This window comes from Protomyctophum bolini (genome assembly GCF_963924005.1).
Source record: "Protomyctophum bolini genome assembly, chromosome: 6".
NCBI classification, from domain to species: domain Eukaryota; kingdom Metazoa; phylum Chordata; class Actinopteri; order Myctophiformes; family Myctophidae; genus Protomyctophum; species Protomyctophum bolini.
The window spans coordinates 10271470-10297779 of NC_137867.1; the positions used below are offsets into that span (position 1 = coordinate 10271470).

The 26310-nt window shown below is 41.1% G+C and overlaps 2 protein-coding genes across 2 annotated transcripts in view; both read right to left on the minus strand.

Annotated features, from left to right (window-relative positions):
- Nucleotides 1-7434: 7434 nt before the first annotated feature.
- LOC308316888 (uncharacterized protein) lies at nucleotides 7435-13222 on the minus strand (the record flags this gene model as incomplete). Its single annotated transcript, XM_080765674.1, has 3 exons — nucleotides 7435-7554; nucleotides 8458-13005; nucleotides 13093-13222. 2 exons carry the CDS (start codon nucleotides 13220-13222, stop codon nucleotides 12680-12682), a joined length of 456 nt encoding a protein of 151 aa, XP_080621800.1. The 3' UTR covers nucleotides 7435-7554; nucleotides 8458-12679.
- Nucleotides 13223-13561: 339 nt separating this feature from the next.
- Nucleotides 13562-26310, minus strand: part of LOC308317310 (rhotekin-like) — a gene marked incomplete at its 5' end in the record, with an annotated part of 129312 nt that continues 116563 nt past the window's right edge. Inside the window, 4 exon segments of the mRNA XM_080766210.1 lie at nucleotides 13562-13680; nucleotides 14425-14521; nucleotides 17438-17542; nucleotides 22700-22865. Coding sequence (XP_080622336.1) covers nucleotides 13674-13680; nucleotides 14425-14521; nucleotides 17438-17542; nucleotides 22700-22865 — 375 coding nt within the window. The 3' untranslated portion in view covers nucleotides 13562-13673.

The window sequence follows — 26310 nt, forward strand, 5'->3', positions numbered from 1 at the left end:
TTTGAAATTTTGAATTTTCTTCAAATCCTCAAAAATGATGAAAAACGGCGTGCTATAGTATGCCGTACGGTAGGGGCTATAGCCCATGTTCAAAAATGATGAAAAATGAGGATAACATTTTTTTCAAAAATTCAAAAAACGATGGGCTATAACCCATGTTTTTTGAAATTTTGAATTTTCTTCAAATCCTCAAAAATGATGAAAAACGGCGTGCTATAGTATGCCGTACGGTAGGGGCTATAGCCCATGTTCAAAAATGATGAAAAATGAGGATAACATTTTTTTTCAAAAATTCAAAAAACAATGGGCTATAACCCATGTTTTTTGAAATTTTGAATTTTCTTCAAATCCTCAAAAATGATGAAAAACGGCGTGCTATAGTATGCCGTACGGTAGGGGCTATAGCCCATGTTCAAAAATGATGAAAAATGAGGATAACATTTTTTTCAAAAATTAAAAAAACGATGGGCTATAACCCATGTTTTTTGAAATTTTGAATTTTCTTCAAATCCTCAAAAATGATGAAAAACGGCGTGCTATAGTATGCCGTACGGTAGGGGCTATAGCCCATGTTCAAAAATGATGAAAAATGAGGATAACATTTTTTTCAAAAATTCAAAAAACGATGGGCTATAACCCATGTTTTTTGAAATTTTGAATTTTCTTCAAATCCTCAAAAATGATTAAAAACGGCGTGCTATAGTATGCCGTACGGTAGGGGCTATAGCCCATGTTCAAAAATGATGAAAAATGAGGATAACATTTTTTTCAAAAATTAAAAAAACGATGGGCTATAACCCATGTTTTTTGAAATTTTGAATTTTCTTCAAATCCTCAAAAATGATGAAAAACGGCGTGCTATAGTATGCCGTACGGTAAGGGCTATAGCCCATGTTCAAAAATGATGAAAAATGAGGATAACATTTTTTTCAAAAATTCAAAAAACGATGGGCTATAACCCATGTTTTTTGAAATTTTGAATTTTCTTCAAATCCTCAAAAATGATGAAAAACGGCGTGCTATAGTATGCCGTACGGTAGGGGCTATAGCCCATGTTCAAAAATGATGAAAAATGAGGATAACATTTTTTTCAAAAATTCAAAAAACGATGGGCTATAACCCATGTTTTTTGAAATTTTGAATTTTCTTCAAATCCTCAAAAATGATGAAAAACGGCGTGCTATAGTATGCCGTACGGTAGGGGCTATAGCCCATGTTCAAAAATGATGAAAAATGAGGATAACATTTTTTTCAAAAATTCAAAAAACGATGGGCTATAACCCATGTTTTTTGAAATTTTGAATTTTCTTCAAATCCTCAAAAATGATGAAAAACGGCGTGCTATAGTATGCCGTACGGTAGGGGCTATAGCCCATGTTCAAAAATGATGAAAAATGAGGATAACATTTTTTTCAAAAATTAAAAAAACGATGGGCTATAACCCATGTTTTTTGAAATTTTGAATTTTCTTCAAATCCTCAAAAATGATTAAAAACGGCGTGCTATAGTATGCCGTACGGTAGGGGCTATAGCCCAAGTTCAAAAATGATGAAAAATGAGGATAACAATTTTTTTCAAAATTCAAAAAACGATGGGCTATAACCCATGTTTTTTGAAATTTTGAATTTTCTTCAAATCCTCAAAAATGATGAAAAACGGCGTGCTATAGTATGCCGTACGGTAGGGGCTATAGCCCATGTTCAAAAATGATGAAAAATGAGGATAACATTTTTTTCAAAAATTCAAAAAACAATGGGCTATAACCCATGTTTTTTGAAATTTTGAATTTTCTTCAAATCCTCAAAAATGATGAAAAACGGCGTGCTATAGTATGCCGTACGGTAAGGGCTATAGCCCATGTTCAAAAATGATGAAAAATGAGGATAACATTTTTTTCAAAAATTCAAAAAACGATGGGCTATAACCCATGTTTTTTGAAATTTTGAATTTTCTTCAAATCCTCAAAAATGATGAAAAACGGCGTGCTATAGTATGCCGTACGGTAGGGGCTATAGCCCATGTTCAAAAATGATGAAAAATGAGGATAACATTTTTTTCAAAAATTAAAAAAACGATGGGCTATAACCCATGTTTTTTGAAATTTTGAATTTTCTTCAAATCCTCAAAAATGATGAAAAACGGCGTGCTATAGTATGCCGTACGGTAAGGGCTATAGCCCATGTTCAAAAATGATGAAAAATGAGGATAACATTTTTTTCAAAAATTCAAAAAACGATGGGCTATAACCCATGTTTTTTGAAATTTTGAATTTTCTTCAAATCCTCAAAAATGATGAAAAACGGCGTGCTATAGTATGCCGTATGGTAGGGGCTATAGCCCATGTTCAAAAATGATGAAAAATGAGGATAACATTTTTTTCAAAAATTCAAAAAACGATGGGCTATAACCCATGTTTTTTGAAATTTTGAATTTTCTTCAAATCCTCAAAAATGATGAAAAACGGCGTGCTATAGTATGCCGTACGGTAGGGGCTATAGCCCATGTTCAAAAATGATGAAAAATGAGGATAACATTTTTTTCAAAAATTCAAAAAACAATGGGCTATAACCCATGTTTTTTGAAATTTTGAATTTTCTTCAAATCCTCAAAAATGATGAAAAACGGCGTGCTATAGTATGCCGTACGGTAGGGGCTATAGCCCATGTTCAAAAATGATGAAAAATGAGGATAACATTTTTTTCAAAAATTAAAAAAACGATGGGCTATAACCCATGTTTTTTGAAATTTTGAATTTTCTTCAAATCCTCAAAAATGATGAAAAACGGCGTGCTATAGTATGCCGTACGGTAAGGGCTATAGCCCATGTTCAAAAATGATGAAAAATGAGGATAACATTTTTTTCAAAAATTCAAAAAACGATGGGCTATAACCCATGTTTTTTGAAATTTTGAATTTTCTTCAAATCCTCAAAAATGATGAAAAACGGCGTGCTATAGTATGCCGTATGGTAGGGGCTATAGCCCATGTTCAAAAATGATGAAAAATGAGGATAACATTTTTTTCAAAAATTCAAAAAACGATGGGCTATAACCCATGTTTTTTGAAATTTTGAATTTTCTTCAAATCCTCAAAAATGATGAAAAACGGCGTGCTATAGTATGCCGTACGGTAGGGGCTATAGCCCATGTTCAAAAATGATGAAAAATGAGGATAACATTTTTTTCAAAAATTCAAAAAACAATGGGCTATAACCCATGTTTTTTGAAATTTTGAATTTTCTTCAAATCCTCAAAAATGATGAAAAACGGCGTGCTATAGTATGCCGTACGGTAGGGGCTATAGCCCATGTTCAAAAATGATGAAAAATGAGGATAACATTTTTTTCAAAAATTCAAAAAACGATGGGCTATAACCCATGTTTTTTGAAATTTTGAATTTTCTTCAAATCCTCAAAAATGATGAAAAACGGCGTGCTATAGTATGCCGTACGGTAGGGGCTATAGCCCATGTTCAAAAATGATGAAAAATGAGGATAACATTTTTTTCAAAAATTCAAAAAACGATGGGCTATAACCCATGTTTTTTGAAATTTTGAATTTTCTTCAAATCCTCAAAAATGATGAAAAACGGCGTGCTATAGTATGCCGTACGGTAGGGGCTATAGCCCATGTTCAAAAATGATGAAAAATGAGGATAACATTTTTTTCAAAAATTCAAAAAACGATGGGCTATAACCCATGTTTTTTGAAATTTTGAATTTTCTTCAAATCCTCAAAAATGATGAAAAACGGCGTGCTATAGTATGCCGTACGGTAGGGGCTATAGCCCATGTTCAAAAATGATGAAAAATGAGGATAACAATTTTTTCAAAAATTCAAAAAACAATGGGCTATAACCCATGTTTTTTGAAATTTTGAATTTTCTTCAAATCCTCAAAAATGATGAAAAACGGCGTGCTATAGTATGCCGTACGGTAGGGGCTATAGCCCATGTTCAAAAATGATGAAAAATGAGGATAACATTTTTTTCAAAAATTCAAAAAACGATGGGCTATAACCCATGTTTTTTGAAATTTTGAATTTTCTTCAAATCCTCAAAAATGATGAAAAACGGCGTGCTATAGTATGCCGTACGGTAGAGGCTATAGCCCATGTTTAAAAATGATGAAAAATGAGGATAACATTTTTTTCAAAAATTCAAAAAACGATGGGCTATAACCCATGTTTTTTGAAATTTTGAATTTTCTTCAAATCCTCAAAAATGATGAAAAACGGCGTGCTATAGTATGCCGTACGGTAGGGGCTATAGCCCATGTTCAAAAATGATGAAAAATGAGGATAACATTTTTTTCAAAAATTAAAAAAACGATGGGCTATAACCCATGTTTTTTGAAATTTTGAATTTTCTTCAAATCCTCAAAAATGATGAAAAACGGCGTGCTATAGTATGCCGTACGGTAGAGGCTATAGCCCATGTTTAAAAATGATGAAAAATGAGGATAACATTTTTTTCAAAAATTCAAAAAACGATGGGCTATAACCCATGTTTTTTTAAATTTTGAATTTTCTTCAAATCCTCAAAAATGATGAAAAACGGCGTGCTATAGTATGCCGTACGGTAGGGGCTATAGCCCATGTTCAAAAATGATGAAAAATGAGGATAACATTTTTTTCAAAAATTCAAAAAACGATGGGCTATAACCCATGTTTTTTTTTATTTTGAATTTTCTTCAAATCCTCAAAAATGATGAAAAACGGCGTGCTATAGTATGCCGTACGGTAGGGGCTATAGCCCATGTTCAAAAATGATGAAAAATGAGGATAACATTTTTTTCAAAAATTCAAAAAACGATGGGCTATAACCCATGTTTTTTGAAATTTTGAATTTTCTTCAAATCCTCAAAAATGATGAAAAACGGCGTGCTATAGTATGCCGTACGGTAGGGGCTATAGCCCATGTTCAAAAATGATGAAAAATGAGGATAACATTTTTTTCAAAAATTCAAAAAACAATGGGCTATAACCCATGTTTTTTGAAATTTTGAATTTTCTTCAAATCCTCAAAAATGATGAAAAACGGCGTGCTATAGTATGCCGTACGGTAGGGGCTATAGCCCATGTTCAAAAATGATGAAAAATGAGGATAACATTTTTTTCAAAAATTCAAAAAACGATGGGCTATAACCCATGTTTTTTGAAATTTTGAATTTTCTTCAAATCCTCAAAAATGATGAAAAACGGCGTGCTATAGTATGCCGTACGGTAGGAGCTATAGCCCATGTTAAAAAATGATGAAAAATGAGGATAACATTTTTTTCAAAAATTCAAAAAACGATGGGCTATAACCCATGTTTTTTGAAATTTTGAATTTCTTCAAATCCTCAAAAATGATGAAAAACAGCGTGCTATAGTATGCCGTACGGTAGGGGCTATAGCCCATGTTCAAAAATGATGAAAAATGAGGATAACATTTTTTCAAAAAATCAAAAAACGATGGGCTATAACCCATGTTTTTTGAAATTTTGAATTTTCTTCAAATCCTCAAAATTGATGAAAAACGGCGTGCTATAGTATGCCGTACGGTAGGGGCTATAGCCCATGTTCAAAAATGATGAAAAATGAGGATAACATTTTTTTCAAAAATTCAAAAAACAATGGGCTATAACCCATGTTTTTTGAAATTTTGAATTTTCTTCAAATCCTCAAAAATGATGAAAAACGGCGTGCTATAGTATGCCGTACGGTAGGGGCTATAGCCCATGTTCAAAAATGATGAAAAATGAGGATAACATTTTTTTCAAAAATTCAAAAAACGATGGGCTATAACCCATGTTTTTTGAAATTTTGAATTTTCTTCAAATCCTCAAAAATGATGAAAAACGGCGTGCTATAGTATGCCGTACGGTAGGAGCTATAGCCCATGTTAAAAAATGATGAAAAATGAGGATAACATTTTTTTCAAAAATTCAAAAAACGATGGGCTATAACCCATGTTTTTTGAAATTTTGAATTTTCTTCAAATCCTCAAAAATGATGAAAAACAGCGTGCTATAGTATGCCGTACGGTAGGGGCTATAGCCCATGTTCAAAAATGATGAAAAATGAGGATAACATTTTTTCAAAAAATCAAAAAACGATGGGCTATAACCCATGTTTTTTGAAATTTTGAATTTTCTTCAAATCCTCAAAATTGATGAAAAACGGCGTGCTATAGTATGCCGTACGGTAGGGGCTATAGCCCATGTTCAAAAATGATGAAAAATGAGGATAACATTTTTTTCAAAAATTCAAAAAACGATGGGCTATAACCCATGTTTTTTGAAATTTTGAATTTTCTTCAAATCCTCAAAAATGATGAAAAACGGCGTGCTATAGTATGCCGTACGGTAGGGGCTATAGCCCATGTTCAAAAATGATGAAAAATGAGGATAACATTTTTTTCAAAAATTCAAAAAACGATGGGCTATAACCCATGTTTTTTTAAATTTTGAATTTTCTTCAAATCCTCAAAAATGATGAAAAACGGCGTGCTATAGTATGCCGTACGGTAGGGGCTCTAGCCCATGTTCAAAAATGATGAAAAATGAGGATAACATTTTTTCAAAAATTCAAAAAACGATGAGCTATAACCCATGTTTTTGAAATTTTGAATTTTCTTCAAATCCTCAAAATTGATGAAAAACGGCGTGCTATAGTATGCTGTACGGTAGGGGCTATAGCCCATGTTCAAAAATGATGAAAAATGAGGATAACATTTTTTTCAAAAATTCAAAAAACGATGGGCTATAACCCATGTTTTTTGAATTTTTGAATTTTCTTCAAATCCTCAAAAATGATGAAAAACGGCGTGCTATAGTATGGCATGAATTGAACAAGGGCATTGTTCAATTCATCAAAACATTTAGAGACAAACAAATAGACACTTATATGTAGTTAAAGCAACAGAGTTAAGCAACAGAAACAAACAACAATGGATTCTACAGTGTAAAGACACCAATTTAATTATAAATGTCAATAAAGTTGAATATCTAATAATATCAATTTAAAATGTATTATCCAATACAAATTTCCTTACCATTTTTAATGTTTTAGTTTTGTATTGCTATTTTTATTTGCTAATTGTAGATTGACCTACTTTTTGTTTCTGGCATTCCGCTGCTTGTTATTTTTTATTTTATTTTCATGTGAAGTACTTTGAGTTGCATTTTATGTATGACATGTGCTATATAAATAAAGTTTAATATGTGAAGTACTTTAGTTGTCAAGGATGCAGACAGAGTTGAACCCAGGAGCAAAGTCACAACAAACTAGAGTATAATAATAAAGTATTTAATAAAGAATTACGAGATATCTTACACAGGGGAATGCAGGTAGGAATCAGGCATGAATCAGAATGACATCAAAGTCAACACATGAACAGGCAGGACATCTGTGACACAGGTTATGAACTGACAATGAGTGTTTGTACTGAGTCCAGTTTTATAGTGAGCAGGTTGATTGGAGAAGTGTTCACTGCTGGGCTGATTAGGTAGTTGACAGGTGTGTAAATGGAACTGGGTGTGCTGGAATGGGATATGGGAGGCCAGTGTGGAGACTGAGGGAGAGACAGAATGTGACAGAGTTGCGTTTTATGTATGAAATGTGCTATATAAATAAAGTTTACACCACTGACTGTCCCTCCATATAAAATAAATGCGAAAGTCACAAAAGAAAATTGATCAGTTACAATTCCAGACTATGAAGAATCATTTAATAAAGGAATACTTCCAGATTCAGTTAAAGATTAGCTACAATAATTGTGATATTAAAAGTTAAATGCTCGTCATATGACATAACAGAGAGGAATGGGCCGGACCCTCTTTAAAGTTGTCCTTCTGAAAGTCAGTGTGCAAAGCAAAGCATCACAGAGACACATGAATAATGTGGGATTTGAACCGTGGACCTGTGGATCACAAATACAGCCACTTTTTTTTTTTTTATGTGATTTTTTTTCTTTTCTTCACATTAAGACAGTTTGAATGTTGAAGAAGGTTTTTATTCCAACAGATTGTTCATTTGGGCAAATTAAACGTATACATTTATATGTCAAAGTAGGCTTGTTTTTAACAATGTTTTGGGGCCGGAGAAGCGCAGTTCTGAGATTTGCATGTTGTTTTCGATTGGTCCTGAGATCTCTTTGTTCTGAGGTGCCTCCCAGTGCCTCCCCAGTGCCTCCCAGTGCCTCCCCAGTGCCTCCACAGTGTTCCCCTGAGTGCCTCCCCCGTGTTCCCCTGAGTGCCTCCCCAGTGCCTCCCCAGTGTTCCCCTGAGTGCCTCCCCAGTGCCTGCCCAGTGACTCCCCAGTGGCTGCCCAGTGACTCCCCAGTGCCTGCCCAGTGTCCCCCAGTGTCCCCCCAGTGTCTCCAATAGCAATACAAGAGCAATAATACGAATTCATCTTAATTTATTAATCTTATTTAATTAATTCATCAACTTAATTAATTAATTCATCAAATTACCGGAAGGCCCCCCCGCGCCCAGCACCATGCCAAAGCTTTTTCCTGCAGGAAACATGGACTGAACATACAAACCGATAAAGCATTTATTATCATCATTATGTTACATTATTTAAACGGAGAGCGACAGTGACCGCCCTCCTAGGATGACGATGGCGCGTGCATGCACAACACAAGGCCCGTTAGCATGAGAGCGCTCTCTCGCAAAGGTTATAACATTCAATGTTATCTATCGCAACAGTTTTAAAAGTCTGCACGCCATCTGTTAAAATTATATATATATATATATATTTATATCAATATAGTTGCATTTACAACAAAAATCAATAAGGTAAAATAGATTTGAACAAAATACAAAAGGGAGGAGTTCTGTTTGTTAACTTACAAAACAAAATAAAATAAAAACCAATGTACAGTAACAAATGGTGCTTGCTCTTTAGAACATTTGACAGTTTTACTTCGTAGTGTAAATGGTTGCCCCCCTCCCCGAAAGGAAATGGTTAATGCAGTTAAAATCCAGAGTAAAATTAGGTTTCACTGCACTGAGGAAGACGTTTCTCTCTCACGCACGCACGCACGCACGCGCACGCACACACACATGCAAATAAATCGAAATCCATGAGCTGGCAGTGTGAGTAAAACCACAGACTATATCACCAGAACAAAAATAATTACAATTAATTGGCTTTTTTTTCCCACTTTTTTGTGAACACACTTTCACAGAAAAAAAAAAAGAAGAAATGCAACCACCATATCACACATTGCAAATAAATATCTCCTCCTGTTATGCATAAAAAACCCAACTCATAGGTTGTCGTTTCACATTTTGTCGTCGAGGCTTGACACGAGATCTGCAAAAAGCAGGTACCGCTTAACTTGGAAAGGAATCTGACGAGACTGCAACGAGCGAAGGCAGTGGAGCGCGTAGAGAGAGAGAGTTCGTACGGCTCAGTGGGCGGTGATTATACGACAATAAGCAGCGAGTGACACGTCGTCGACCTTTGGTTTAATCATTCAGTTTGATGCCAGAACGCCGTTGACCGCGTTTAACCAAAAGCCTAATCCTGTCAACAGTGTTCAAGCTGAGCGGAGAAGGGATGAAGAGCACGTTATTGGGGTTTTTTCTCTTCTTCACAGATCACCAGTTAACAACCAGTAACAGTTAATGTGAACACTCGTATAATTAGAAACCACTTCACAACTCCCAGAACATGTTTTTCGCAGGAAAAAAGAGTGCAGGTCGACAAGCTCACCGCGCGTCGAATTTGCGACACGTGGCGAGCTTGTCAATCGGCCATTTTCAGCGAAGATATTAACCCATTCTGACCGGGAACCCATTTAAATAGCAGATCTACAAGCTCATAGCGCGCCACCGAGTGGCGCGCTACAAGCTTGTAGGTCTGCTATTTTTGAAAAATCGAAGAGCGACTGACATTTTTAGAATCTGATCTCAGGTCAGAATGGGTTCATCAGACCAGTGTGTGTCCAGTGGAAACCTCGTACGAAATCTGATCTCAGGTCAGAATGGGTTAAAACAGAAAAGACACTTGTACAGAGCTCAGACGGACTCCGCTCGACAACGTCTGAGGTTTAAGTGTTGAGCTTTTTCACGAGATTTTCTTTGCTGTCGCGATTTGCGAGTTGACACAACTACTCGCCATTGAAGCCAAACCATGAAAAGAAAATAAATGATAAAACGCTGCATAGCATAAATGTATATATATACTGTATATATACATGTACAATGTATTTGCCAGGAGAGACTTTTAAGGGGGTCGGTCGTCTTTTGTGTCAATATCAAAACGATAAGTACACCGGCGTGGATGTCACAGTTTATAAAGGGAAGAACAACAGACGCGCCGCCCTCTTCACCATGTGGGGGGGCCATTTTTTTTTCCCTCCCCGACATTTCCAAAGACGCAGACTCGACGTGATAAAATGCACTGCCGTGCACGTCTTCAGCTTAGACAACATGCTTACGCTTCAAACCATCACATACAAGAAGTCTCCAGTAACAACACATGATCCACCAGTGTTCCAGCACTCATAGAACTTTAAATAGACGTTGCGTGTTTTTAGTTAATGTGGATGTTTTACGATTTCCGGTGACAATAAGAGCATGAAATTAAATATTTTCCCAGTTTAACCCATTCTGTAGGCGGGGAGAACCCCTTTTGGTGTTAGCATTATGCTATGCTTTAGCTATTGAAAAATAGCAGATCTACAAGCTCGAGCTTGTATAGGTCTGCTACTTTTGAAAAATCAAAGAACGACAACATAGCTTTTTCAGAACACTGTCAGGATGCATGAAGACATTTTTTTTAGAATCTGATCTCAGGTCAAAATGGGTTAAAGATTCAGAAGAACACCCTCCCAGCAGAGAGTATAGCTGGTAGGGTGAGCAAAAAGACAAAACTCTCCGTTGTGTTAGAATCATTTTTCTCCCAAGTAGCATCATTCTGTGGTTGTCCAGGATGTGACCACAGCTCTCCCTGCTGTTCTACACCGGCTTCACAGTCGGAAAAGCAGTGGTCGGAAAACAGCGGGCCCACTTGAAAATCTTGGAAGGTATTCATGCAGGCCCACCCATCTGACCGCTTAACACGGAAGCGTGCATTTTCAGAGCATGTTTACTTTAATTATGATCGATCAATCGATTGTGTTAAATGAATGTTAAATCCCTATTTATTGGTATCGCAATGTTCTTTTTTAGTTTTTAGTTTTTCAATAAAAGATTACCATGCCTTTTTTTGTACATTAATTCCCATAATTGTAAATCTATTAATGCTATAGTATCGTAGTGTTCTGTCCATTATCTGGGGGCAAATATCCCACAGGTTGAGAACCGCAGGTCTAAAAGGCCACAGCATAGTCCAACCCGAACCACACATGAAACTTTGTTCTGCTTTGGGTCAATAAGAACAAAAATGACGCCGTAAGAACTTTCGGCAGTGCCTTCGTGACATTCTTGCACCTTCACGATGTTCCAACTAGCCAAACACCTCTGCTCGTCTCTGTTGGGTGGAAACCTCATATTGTACAAAAGTATTACTTTTCAAGAATAATAATAAAAAATAAAAAAAAACTTTTCAAGTTGCAGATCCACAAGCTCAAACGTGTGTCACTTCGCGCTGTGCTTCGAGCTTGTAGATCTGCTACTTTTTGTCGCATGATCAACTAGTGGCAGTAAAAGGTTAGAATACAGGAGATAAGAGGTTTCTGCCACCCTCACAGCAACGACACCCTGCGCGATTGGTCTGAAACTCAATACGTTTGTGATTTGTATGGTTTTATTTCCACAATCTTGTCATGTACCGTTGACCGTTTTGGCTGAGGATAAATCCCTCTCTGATGGCAAATTCATTAATGAATGGCGAGGGATAATGCCGCACTTTGTCCACCGCGTCTGGCGCCAGAGAATTGGCAAAACTCTCCGGTTACAAATTATGTCAAAGCGCGTCAGAGTTTGATGAAATTAAACAGAGGAGGCTCCAGATGGCACAACAACGCCCCAGGATTGTTTAGGTGTTTTGCGGACGGTGTTGTCGCTATAGGCAGAACACTGAGTGGTCTATAGCCCCGGGTCTAGTGTCCAGAAACTCAGAGCTGAGAAGTATAGGCAGAAAGACGAAAAGAGGCTCTTGAGCTTCGGTTCGGCGAGCCCTTTCCGAAAGCTGAACAAAGTCTGTTTGTCGTTTGGAGTACGCTGCAGCTGTAAACCCAGCCCAGTAGCCTGCAGAGACTTGGTTAGAGGGTATTCCAGTTTACCCCAGGTGTGTGTGTGTGTGTGTGTGTGTGTACTTGTATTGCTATACTTATGAGCTTGGATTTATCCCTAATAAAGTTAGGCTGCGTCTGGTTTTTGCACATAAAACCATGTCTACAAGCTCAACCCCGTAGATCGACTATTTGGGGATTCAGAGTTCGGATTAAAAATGGGAAAGAATTCAACGAGTTAAAAAATAAATAAATAAATGCATGAATGAAATTGCCGTCCTATGAGATAATAACGTCCTCACAAGTATAGTAACTTAAACGGGGTCCGTATGTAGGAGGAGGAGGAGGGGGGGGGGGGGTTTGTGGTTTAACGGGGTCGATCCTGAGGTCAGTTCACGTTCATCGTCACAAAGCGCTGTTCTTCTGCGTTTCGTTGGCAGTCCTCGCTGCGTCAGAGTGTGTGTGTGTGTGTGTGTGTGTGTGCGCGCGCGCGGGGGTCCAGTGGCGTTCACACCTGGCTCTGGAGCCAGTTGCGCGGGTCCAGTCGGGCCCTGAGGTTCCTGAGGCTGCGGCGGGCCGGCGAGGGCCGCGAGAAGGCGGACGACGGGGCTCCGCCTCCTCCTCCTCCTCCTCCTCCTCCTCCCTGTGGCTCCTCCTCCTCGGGGCTGTGGCTCCGGCCCTCGCTGTTGGTGGAGCCGGAGGAGGAGCTGGAGGAGGAGGCGGTGCTGGAGCAGGAGAGCGTGGTCTGCGTGGCGCTGCGTGGCGCCCGCTGAGACGCCGCCGACGCCGACGAGGAGGAAGAGGAGGAGGAGGAGGAGGAGGAGGAGGCCGGGAGGAGGAGGAGGAGCGGGGCGGCGGCGGCGACCAGCAGCGAGGAGGAGGAGGAGGACGGAGGAGGAGGAGGAGGAGCAGGCGCCGCACCGTGACGACAGGAGCACGGGAAAGCACCGCCGCCTCCTCCTCCTCCTCCTCCTCCTCCTCCTCCTCCTCCGTAGCCCCTCCCTCGGAGGGTGCTGAGCTTGGCGTCCAGAGAGAGCGTGCGCGGCCGCATGCGCGACGACGACGAGAAGAAGCCGGAGGGGGAGGGGGGGGAGGAGGGCGGCTCGGCGACCCAGACGTGGCGGCCTCCTCGGCGGAGGCAGCAGGGGCTGGCGGCGCTGCAGCAGTGGCTGCAGTCGCTGCCGTCCGACATCGTCGTCGTCAGGCTGGCGTCCGAGCGCTCCACCAGCGGGCAGCGGGGCGGCGGCGGAGGCGTGCAGCAGCAGTGGTGGTGGTGGTGGTGGCTGGGGCGGTGGTGGTGGTGGTGGGGGGGCGGGGACAGGCGAGGGCCTCGGTGGTGGGGGGCCCCCCCCTCGTCCTCCTCCTCCTCGAACAGCTGGGACATCCAGGTGGTGGGGGAGGGGGAGGAGGAGGTGCCCACCACGCCCTGCAGGTGGCGCTGCAGCTCCAGCTCCTGCATCCTCCGCGCCAGGATGTCGGACACCGCTAAGTCCTCCGACGTCTCAATAACTGCAGGGGGACACGGGGGGGGGGGCGGGACACACAGGGGCGGGATGAGAGGCTCGTCATGACACAGTATACAGTATGTTTTTTTGTTTTTTTTGTTATCAGGAGCATTGCCGTTTTGAAATTCCCCCCCCCCATAAAACCTTTAACCCAATTTTGGGGGCGGGGAACGGCCTTTATGTGTTCTCATTACGTTATGCTTTAGCTATTGAAAAAAATCACACCCGTGTGAACTGAGTGGTGCAATTACCCCCCGCCCCCCCCCCCCACCTCCTCTCTCTCTGAAGCCCCACTTCAGAGACCCAGAGTGAGCAGACAGAAACGGTGCCATCTTATCATCAGCGCCCATTAGGATCAGCGCCCACGCTTAACGAAGATAAAAGGTTGAAAACAGTGTGTTTTCCTTTAATGTCAACCACACTCTCACTCCCCCAACGTGCATATCGTGACTTCTTTGGACAAAATGTGACCAAGCGTTGCTGTTTCCGGGGGCACTTCCGCACTCCAGTTAATGGAGAAGTGCCCACTCTCAAACCCAAGAGGTCCGCGAAAGAAAAATGGAGGCACGCCGTCTAAAGTGGTCTTGAGTCACCAGAGCCGCTGCCAAGTGAGCCGCCCGGGCAACACCCAAGGTCCACTTCAGCCGACTCACCCCCTAGTCAAAATACTTGGGGCGGACCGTTTTGGGTGTGAGAATGCGTTTGTTCAGGTTCACATCCCTGTATGTTGTCTCTCCAGTTACATCACCTGTCATTGTAATAGGACGAGAGCAGAGCGCGAATCTCGGCCGACACGGCATTGTCCTGCAGCAGGAGACCCTCACAGGAGGGTGTGGCAAGGGGGGCTGCCCGAGGAAGCAAGGAGGAAAGGAAAGGAAAAGGAAAAGGAAAAGGAAGGAAGGATGGAGCATGTGGCGATGAGAGACGGATAGAGGTCCAGGTGCAGGTGTTAATGGACAACACATGTATTAATCAGACGGATGTGTGATTGTTAATTTAGAAAGAAGGTATTAAAATCAAGGGAATTGGTATGATGAAGAGAGGGGTTGTTTTAAAGACCAAGGCAATCCAACCCAACCGAACGGGAGATATTTGAACGTTAAAAGCATGACGGAAAATGATGTTTGTGTGGATGGAAGGGGAGGGGAGGGGGGGGGGGGGGGATAGGATGGATTTACAAAAAATAAGGAGGGTGAAAGAGAGGAACATCAGGAGGGACAGATTAAGGGTACACAGGGAAGACAGAGAGACAGACAGACAGAGAAAAGGAAAGAGACAGTGAAAGTGAGTCAGTATGTCAGAGATATATATAGACACTAGCTACAGTACATACAGTAAGGTGGAAGAGATGTTTTAAACAGGGTTTGATTTGTTAAAAAAAACAAAAAAACAACACTTAACCCATTTAGACCCGAGGTCGAAATTAAAAAAAAAAAGTATTCTGAAATAATATATATTCAAAGATTTGTGCCGCATTTTCACGATTTTTCAAAAATAGCAGACCTACAAGTCCATAGCGCGCCACTCGGTGCGCTTGTAGATCTGCTGTTTTTCAATAGCTAAAGTATAACAGAGAATGCTTGAAACACCAAAAGGGGTATCCGCCCCGAATGGGTTAAGCCAGATATATTATTATATTATATGAACTTGTAGATCGCCTAATCTCCCTATTTCTTTTTTTTTTAAATTCAAATCGAAATCTGAAACTATTTTTGTATTATATTCTTGAATGGTAACACTCATTAAGCACATTTTCCTGCCCAAATGGGAATATATAGTGTCACGGGGCAACCCGTGCCCTATAGACACTAGAAGACTCCACAATATAAAACTGGTCATGACAAACACACACTGCACAGATGCTTCCATTAATTGACTGTCATCAAGCTCCTTGGAGAGGTGGCCATGTGTAGCATCATATACCCTTATCGGTGTTGCCTAATTCTATTGTAATTGTTTTGTGGGATGTGATGCCTTGGAAAACATTCAGACTCTAAATGTGTAATTGTATAGTTGGTCTAACTCATGGGTCATGGTTTACCTGGTTTGAGTAGATTGGTCCAATTACTAATCATTGTGGGTGGGTCTCACCTGGTATATAAGGGAGGCTGGAAATGTTGAGGGGAGATTGCTCAGTTGGCTTGAGACAGCAAAGAGACAACACCAAGGGAGAGCTGCCAGGGTCTTCAGGGAAGGCATAGCCTGTTTTCAGTGTCTTTAGTTCTTGGTTTGTTGTTTTTGTCTTTGTTAGTTATCAAGTGTTTATTTATTACTTTTGGTTTTTGAAAGTGTATCGTGGCCAGTATCATTCGTGCAGTATTTTGTTTTGCCTCAGACCCGGGCTGTGACAATCCGTCATATGGGCTGTTCATCAGTTTTGGAGGTAAATAAATACAACAAAAGATGTACATTCTTGGACTGTGTCGATTCTTGGAGCCTTGGCCGTTCGGGCAACTTTACATATAGTATTTAACTCAGTCTGACCAATAGCAGCAGAGATAAAAAATTAAAAAAAGTGTAGCCTCATCGGTTTTCCCGAAAAGAAGACATGAAAAGTCTGCCTATGTATCTAAAAAGTCATGTTTATCTGCCTGATGTCCTCAGCCTATCAGAATGCTTGTTACATTCACAAATAATCTCAGCCTGAGTCTCAAAAAGTAAGACTTTTAGGCAGAAAGTAATTTTGGATTTTGGAATGCTGAGGACATAATATAATAGGCAATATGCCAAGCAGCGGCCCAAAAAAAAAGACTCTGGCAATACGAGGCTAACAAAATCCCCACCGGCCATGAAAATGAATGACCAGATCATGCTAAAAAGCAGAGGCACTGACCCCACCCCACACCTCACCGCACGCACCCTTCAGCAAATCAAACCCTGGTTTTAAAGGATGACAGTGTTCGTCATGCAGACGGACCCACAACTTCAAAGCTAGAAACATTCACATGCAACGCAGCAGGCACACACAACACAAACACAGCACAGACCCATCTATTTGGATTTCATGGACATGCCCTCGATTTCTTCGCTCTCAGGCGGAAAAACCTCGCGTCTCCATATTTCTGTCCCTGTAAATTAACATCCTACTTCGACCCAAAAAAGAGTGTCGCACAGAAGCAGTGAATGTAGATTGTCTGAATATATAGTGGGTATATTTTAAGGTCTTTTTTAAAGCAACGGTTTTGGACATACAAGGTTTCCGACTGTCAGCGACAATTTTATCTTCCCTTTTTTTCCCTTCGTCCTACTAAAAAGATGTCATGCGTGTGCGTGGCGGAGACGTGGGTTATTTCCTTCCACGCTCGGGGGAAGGTTACACGGTCACGTCTAACATGGATTAACCCATTCTGACCTGAGATCAGATTCCAAAAATGTCTATTACATCCTGACAGTTTCATTATTAACCCATTCTGACCTGAGATCAGATTTAAAAGCAAATCTTCGATTTTTCAAAAATAGCAGACCTACAAGCTCGTAGCGCGCCACTCGGTGGCGCGCTACGAGCTTGTAGATCTGCTATTTTTCAATAGCTAAAGCATAGCATGATGCTAACACCAAAGGGGGTTCCCGCGCAGAATGGGTTAAAGCTAAAAGTTCAATCTCGCGACTCAAAGTGTCTGTTTACGACCATGTCCTGACGTTGTTTTGCGCGGTGTGACAAGGAGCCGCGGATCCTTCCTCGTCTGCAAAAAAAAAAAGCCCAAATCGTAATAACGGAATGATGTGAACGACTGAGAACTTGAACTTCCGCGACGTCTCACCCATTTCGTGGTACAGGGAGCCCTGTTTGGGGGTGATGGGGGCCGGCTTCCTCGGCGACGGCACTTCAATTTTCATCAGATCATCGCAGCATTGCTTCCACTGGCCTGCGAGGGGGACGGACAAAAAAAAACATCCAATCAGATTTCCGGTCAAGAACAACAAAGCACTTGAGGTTGAGGGTTTTACTGAAGAACGTAGAGAGTTGTACAGAAAGCATGTGTGTGTGTGTGTGGTCAACAAGGAGACGCACACGCTGCTGTGGTCTGTACAGAATGAGCCGAAAACTAACTAGGCTTGACAAACTCTAGAGTGTGCTGTGCTGATTGCAGGATACAGGTGCTCACTAATTGAGAATACAGCAGTGATAGCCTGATAGGCTATGGTCAATTTGCCCTCTGCCAGCCAACAGTTCTTAATTGAGGAGGTCATCATGACCTCAGCTCAGTACTTGAGTATATTTGAGCTGGCCTTTTTCACAATAGGCACACTCATGACATTCAGTGGGGGTTTTCAAACGGTGTGGGATTTCGTGACACACGAAACATAATGCCATCTCGTGCTACTAAACAAAACCCTCTGAATGACCTTTTCATTTACTATACCGGTATACTTGGGCATTATTTGTCATGTTTCAATTTCAATAGGGTGAGTGAATATGGGATATACTGTGTACAGTCTGTAGGCCTATACACTTTTGTGTGGTGTGTAAAGCAGGACGGCCAGCGATGGCTGATTGAGTCCCGTTTGATTCGAATTGCCAAATTACCGTAGATTTGGAACACACGTGTGTGTCAGGGGGATATCAATACGAATGTTTTTTTTTTTAACCAATAAGCTGAACCATTTTGTGCCGCACTACAAGCTTCACGCGCACCCAAAATGTGAGCGAACCCAGACATGGCAGACTTCAGTATAGAGGAGAGACGAGTACGACTCACTGACCTTTTCATTTTGGCACAATGAGGCAGAGTACAATTACAGTATGATGAGAAGAAGCCACAGTATATAACTAATAACTATATATACCAGGTGCCACTACGATGAAACAGAATTTCATTGAGGGATTCTGGTTGCAGGTTTCATAGTCGGCTCATCGCGAATCTTTGACCTGAAGAGAGTGTGTGGCAATGTAACATGCATGTGCACAGGGTTCCCCCCACACATTTTTTTCTGTAATGAATTTCCAAAACTTTTCCAGAATATTTAACCCAATTTCCTGGCCCATATAAAACAATCATTCGGCAGTCTCTTACTCCTATGTGCAATGCCCAAAGACAGGCAGTGTGGTCAACAACAGAGCATAGAATATAGAATGCTCGGCCGTTGCCGGCATAGCGGTCCGTGCACCCAGGTCGGTAGTCCAGTGTGTCCCGATCCCGGTCACCATCACTGCGGTCAGTCAAAAGGGAAGGAACGGGTGGGGAGGGATCAACATTATGGAACGTCAGAATAGGTCACGCTCCATATATGGAGATCTAAGTGTTTGGGGTTTGAGGTTTGAGGCCCGGCTCCATTATATTATTATGCAGATCTAGGTGATGATCCAGTCTCCTCCATGTATGGCTATCCAGGGTTTGATAATGTTTCAGTGTCAGGGACATACGCATCAAACCACCCGAGTAACCACATTATACCACTAATCACTCAGAAATTACATATACATACATACATATAGACATATACACATATATATCATAGACATATGAGCATATGACGTGATGAATATATGTACCAATGCCAGGGTATAATTGGTTACCGATGGTGACGTAACGATGACATGTTCCAGTGTCGGGGTGGACTAAAGGTAATGCCCCTATGTATACATGTATGTAATCTGACACCACTGCCATAACAGGCATACGTAATCATTACCATACTTCAAAAATACTACTTTTTCTCCTCCAAAATAGCAAATAGCTAAACCTAATAATGAAATGTTGCTTCTGTAAAAGCACTTTGTGACCATGTCACAAACAATGCATTGCCCATTTCCAGGAATTTCACGACCACCGTGGGAACCCTGATGTGCAACACGTTTGGAACGCTTTCTTCAGGACCCAATTTTCCATCAAGTTCAGAGGACCACACTTTTGGAATAACTTACCGTCTCATATCAGAGTCTGTACTAGCCTCTGCTCTTTTAAGAGACAATTACTGCAATTTTGTATTAACAAGCTTGTTATTATTTGATATTTATTATTAGAATATTCTTTTATTTTTTCATTATTATTATTTTTAAATCCTTATAGGCTTACCAATATATCATTCATATCTTAACTTCTGTTATTTAAGATCAACTGGTAGCTTCTATAGGAAGGCCACTCGATAAGCCCCTTTTGGGGTTTTTTTTTTGGCACTTCCAGCACATTCATGTTTGTAACTAATCTTGTTTCTTATTGAAATATTTGCTTTCTGCATTTCTTTAATTTTTTTATTTACATATGTGCAAATAGAGCACCGAAGTCTGACGTCACTTTCAGTAGAGGGCGTCAGTCCCCAGGTTCATGTATTTGTTTAGTTGCATTGAAATCTCCATTGAGGCGATTTTAGATTGCTTCATATAACAACTGTGTTTGAAAAAGAAACATGTCACCCCGGCCGCTTCACTCATATGGATATGAAGAATCAACTGACTGAGAGAAAACGCTAATGTTAAGCCCCGTTCAGACTGAAGAAGCTGCTTTAAAAAGCAAAAGCAGAACTCTAAAAGACGCAGCTTTTTTTTGAGAAAGTGGGCGTGTACAAGGTACCTGTCACTCAAGCTGCCTGGACTGGCTGTCTGGCTTTGAGACGAGAGACAGGCAGTTTGAGCAGATGCGCATTTGAAAGTCTAAAATGTAAAATAGCGACTGTAGAGGAGACATAATTATATATTTAGTTACATCATAACCTATGTATCGATGAATAAATAATATAATCTTGGTAAACTTGTTTGTAAATAACCGAACGGACGGGATCTCAATCCTCCCCGTCTTCAGTGCTCATGTCTCCCCCCCCACTCCGCTCTCCTCTCCCCCCTAGGCCACGAGCGAAACCCTCCGGGCATTGTTTTAAATGGCGGCTCTGTATGTAATGTTAATGTTGATTTAGAAAGAGCATACCGTAGAAATACAATTGTATGTATCCAGCACGTCGTAAAAGCAATTAAAACAGCTTATGTTTACGTGCGATTTCCGGACATTCAGTCCCAAGTCTCCCGTGGAAGGGAGCTCCTATCTCGGCGCTGTCTGTCACTGACCTCGGCTGGCTATATGTGGCAGTAGGAGACCGCTCCTCCACCACCCCCACGGACCCTCACCGTTTACACTACAGCATCAGCACATTTAAAGTTTGCTTTTAATTAGCAGATGATGTGAAACATTGTGCCAACTAGTAGTAGGCTATGCATACTTTAATTACTTAATTAATAATCAATATCACGATGATATTATCACCGGAACGGAGTCCAGTGCAACGGACCTGTGCACATGCATATCATACAACTGATATAAAGGCTATTAATTATTGATCTCTCTCGCGCGCACACACACACACACACGCGGTGCATACACACACACCCACACACACACGCGTTCTATCTATCTATAAATATAGGCTATCTACTATCTTTCAACTTTTGTTATGAGGTTCATCGATTGGCCTACATTAACGCAATAGACCAATTGAAATGATTCCCTCAAATAAATCTTATATGCGATTGGTTTATCGATTCAGAACGCAGCAAACCAATCACAAAACATGGGCAACATATTGCATAAATAGAGGGGGTACATACAACTGATATAAAGGCTATTAATTATTTTTTAAAGGTATGATTCACGGTGCCCACGTTTCAACAATCAACATACAATGCAGCGACACACACACACACACACACGAAAGTGGACCGACTTCTGGACCCTGTGGCCCGGCCCGCGGAGGACCCCCTAAGTTGAGACTGGGTGTCGAGGAGCGTACACCAGTGGTCAACGCCCTGTGCTCAGGGCGAGGTCCCGCGACAAGGGCAATTAATTTTAGTGCGATGAAACGTCCCGCAAATCGTCTCCGAGCACAGCTCTCCTCGGCGTTCCAGTACTGGGGAGTGGGGACTACTGTACTGTGTACTGTGTGTGTGTGTGTGTGTGTGTGTGTGTGTGGGGGGGGGGGGGGTAAATAGAGGGGGTACATACAACTGATATAAAGGCTATTAATTATTTATTTTAAAGGTATTGATTGACGGCGCAAAAGCTTCAACATACTACCGAGAGACACACGAGGATCGGCACAGAAACGCGCTGAGAGCGGGCTGCTCCTCCCCTCTTCTCGGGGAAGGTTTTGGCGAAAACTCCGACACAACTATATTGTTTAGTTGTTTGTCTATCTATCTATATCTGCTAATTTATCAACCGTGTGTGTGTGCACTGTTTAGTCCATCAGCGTCAGCGACGGATAGCGTTCTGGAGAGTTCAGTTCAGTAGTCCATCCATAGCTTCGATGAGAACCGGAGGGGGGGGTGAATGCACGATCACTTGTCCCCAGAAACGTGACACTCGCGACGGAACACGGAACACAACCTGTTTTCACCGCTTCGACAACTTGTTTCTCATATAAACTTTAATTTCTATCGATAAATATGCTATGGTCTTGCCAAATATCCATTCATATTTCATATACAGCCCATATTTAAAAAGTTTATTTTTTAATGCAGACAATTGGGTCGGACAGCTTTTCCAGAGCTTTTTGGTTTTGTAAAATGAGCTCAACTCCGCCTCCTCAAACCACGCTGTGCTCTGATTGGCTACACGCAGATTTTTAAAGCTCCAGCTTTTAAAAGCTGCTTTAAAGTTCAGGTTCGGTGAGAAAAAAAAAACGCAAAAACAAAAAAAAGCTATTCTTCCAGCTTTTAAACGCAGAAGCTGTTCTGCATAGAGATAACATGGGACCACGAAGCTAAAGCTAGCTTCTGCTTCTTCAGTGTGAACGGAGCTTTACTGCTGCTGAATTAGTTAGATTTTCGCTAGAAGCAGACTGTATCATATATGAGTGACTGACTGTTGCAAACGATACAGAGACACCTCCCTAACAATAACGCAGAGACAGCGTGTTTATTTTTGGACCACAACGCTTATAGTAGACGATATTAAGATCACCCCATGTTATTCTCCATAGAGAAATTACTTCCGCGAACCAGGGGAATCGTCGGGATGAGCCAGTTACGTCAGGACTTCGGTGCTCTATAAGCTAAACTAAACTAAACTAACGTGCCCTTTCTTCCTCCTTACTCATGTCGTAGAAGTGCTGCCAGAAGGCCTCCATCCACCGGTGCGTGTCGTCGCGGCTGTCCGCCGTCAGGGTGTGCGTGACCTCCTCTCCTCCGTACTGGTTGGTGATGCAGATGCTCTGGGCCTTGGTGTGGGGGTCCTTCTCGGACGCCCGTATTCTGGTCTCCTGGAATCACGGGGGAAAACAACGCCAACGCGCTTTGAGTATAAAAGTGAGTATTAATAAACGTGGATATTACACTAACCCATTTTGACCCGAGATCAGATTCTAAAAAAAAAATGTCTTCTACATCCCGACAGTTTTCATTCTGACCTGAGATCAGATTCTAATAATGTCTTCTACCGTACATCCCGACAGTTTTCTGAAAAAGCCATGTTTCCATGTCAGTCGTTCTTTGATTTTTTTCCCAAAAATAGCAGACCTACAAGCTCGTAGCGCGCCACTCGGTGGCGTGCTATGAGCTTGTGGATCTGCTATTTTTCAATAGCTAAAGCATAGCATAATGCTAACGCCAAAAGGGCTTCCGGCCCAAAATGGGTTCCGGCCCAAAATGGGTTAATGCAGTGGCTCCAAAACATTTTAGCCTGTGACCCAAAAGAGAGATTAGTTTGCCCGAGAGGTGCGTTTTTGGTAAGATGTTTTGAAATAACATTAATTAAATACTAAATGTAGGAAACAAAAAAGAATAAAGGGACTGCTGAAAATGTGTTCGCGACATACCCACAAATGGGAACCCGACCCTTTGTTTGGGAACCAGTACTTTGATAAAATCATGAACATGGCAATATTTGTTTGTCTGATTTGAAATCTTGTCACATGGGGCCCAGAAATCGTGGGAGTTGTTGGACCAAAAATGAACTATTGATGCCAACACGTTGTGTCTCCTCAGGCACTTATTTTCCTTTGAAAAGTAAAGCAACAAGACAATCAGGAAAGCATTTCTGCTCGATGCCTACGTCCACTATTTTAATGAGCGATACATTGCAACGGTGTCATTTTTAAGGAGGACCTGGGAGAAACATAATCTGCCTGAATATATCGGCGTTATAGGTCATCCATATGCAAGCTTCAAACGGTAACAAAGCGGCTTTAAACGAACTTCTGTCTGTTCCTCAGCTGAATCACTTCATTACACATCACGCACACTCAGGTCTTCAGACATAGCCCTCCGTTAGACCCCCACATCCCAGCTCATTCCAAAGGGTGGCATGGGCGTTTGGAACGGTCTACTTGTTAATTAACAATTAAAGGGACACTTCACCCTTTTTGCAAAAAGATATATGTTAATGACGTTTAGAAGCTTTAGAACACTTTCCTGGGGGTCTTTATGTGTGTAATATGTGGTTTTAGATATTTTAGATTGTAGCAGTGAGCCTGTTGTCTCTGATGTCATGGACACTGGGCTCACTTCCTTCCTGGACTACATGTTGTCTCAGTAAGACAGCTCCCCCCCCTTTCCACAAGGAGGAGCAGTGCACCAAAGAATTATGGGAATTGTAGTCCAGGAAGGTAGTGAGACCAGTGTCCATGACATCAGAGACAACAGGCTCACTGCTACAATCTAAAATATCTAAAACCACATATTACACACATAAATACCCCCAGGAAAGTGATCTAAAGCTTCTAAACGTCATTAACATATATTTTTTTGCAAAAAGGGTGAAGTGTCCCTTTAACAATTGCAAACACTGACTTAAATCTTAAGACTTGCAAAATCAGTGTCACGTTTTATAAATCTCTTCTGAAAATCTAGGCCTTCTCTTGAATTCCTTTTGCATACTTTATTCTGTTTCATTGGTCGTGTGCCTTTATTTTGTGCCTGCTGTTTTATTTACTGACATCTCGTTGTTGTTGTTGTTGTCTTTTACCCTGTTCTGTAAAAGCACATGTCTAGAAATGTGCTATATAAATACATTCATTATCATTGTAATTAAAAAATGTATCTCATACAGTATAATTATCCCTAACACCTCCCACTCGTACTCTATACACTCTTCAAAGTGTTTCAATCAGTGATCTGGCTTCCCAGGAGATGAGAAATGGAATTAAAAAAAAAGACCTTGCCCTGACCACTAGGTGTCAGTATTGCTCCATCTATTCACTTTGGTGCTCTAGGAACCTGCTTGCTGACTGCTTTAATTCCATCAGTGGTGGAAAGTAACCAAGTAGATGTACTTAAGTACAATTTTGAGGTATGTGCACTTTACTTGACTTTTCCCAATTTCCAATCTACTTGTGTACTTTTACTCCACTACAACTATTTGGACACTTTAGTTACTAGTTACTTTGTAGATTTTGATTACAAAACCTACATTAACCACTTCAGCCCTATATACATTTCAACCATTTGAAAAGACTTGATCTGCAATGCATCGTGGAGAGACGCATTGTGAATCTAGATCTAGATCAAAAGATTTGTATACATTTGAAAACTTGAAACGGGACATTTCTGCATAATGAATACGTTTACTTTTGGTACTTTTGGCGCTTTCACTCATGTACATTTGTAATTCTGGACTTTTGTATTGCTACAGTACATTGCCGTACACTGCAATGTACTTTCAACTTATACTGTACTTTCACTTTTGGGCCGGAACCCCTTCTGGTGTTAGCATTATGTTATGCTTTAGCTATTGAAAAATAGAAGATCTACAAGCTCGTAGCGCGCCACCGAGTGGCGCGCTACGAGCTTGTAGGTCTGCTATTTTTGAAAAATCGAAGAACGACTGACATACAAACGTAGCTTTTTCAGAAAACTGTCAGGATGTAGAAGACATCTTTAGAATCTGATCTCCACACACACAGAAATGTGTGTGTGGAGTAATTCATTTGCAAAAAAACTACGAAATTGGGGAGGAAAAAGGGCTATAAAGGTCTAGTGCGCTGAGGATAGCCTATAGCCTAGCACCTCATATATACCGCCAGCGATGAAAGCGAGTGATGAAATCTCATCGGAATGCAGGTTTTTCAAAGAGGCTGTCCTGTCCTCCACCCATCCTATATTCGTCCTATATTCGTCCTCCGCCCGTCCTATATGTTCCCTCGCGGAGCCTCTATTCGAGCGAGGTTTCGCGGGACCAGACACTGTCATTGGTTGAGATCTACGCGCTGCTATATTCATTGGTTATTTTGATTGGTTCAGGCTATACGTCGCAACGCGGCGACGCTCCATATCAGGACAATGTCTCCGTGCGATATCGCCGTCTGCACGCTCGCTCGCTCCGCGCCTCCGTGTGTAGGCGAGGTGTGGTGCGCTGGAAGACAGCCGGCGTACACCAGGGTTGTTTTCGTCGACTAACACTAAGACGAAAAATGTTCGTCGACTACCATTTTTCACTGACTAAAACTAAATAAAAACGAATCTATGATGACTAAAACTAAGACTAAATATACTGACAATTTCGTCAACAAATAAAAACTAGACTAAAATGTTAGGAAGGGACTATAGTGGACAAGAGCTCCAGTTTTATGCTGGGTTGCATGCTGGAAATAGCAGATACACAATCTTGTGAGATTGTATATCTGCTATTTCCAGCATGCAACCAAAGTGTAAAATATGTCATTACAACGACACCAAGGCCTGTCAAAACACATTTTAGTCGACTAAATC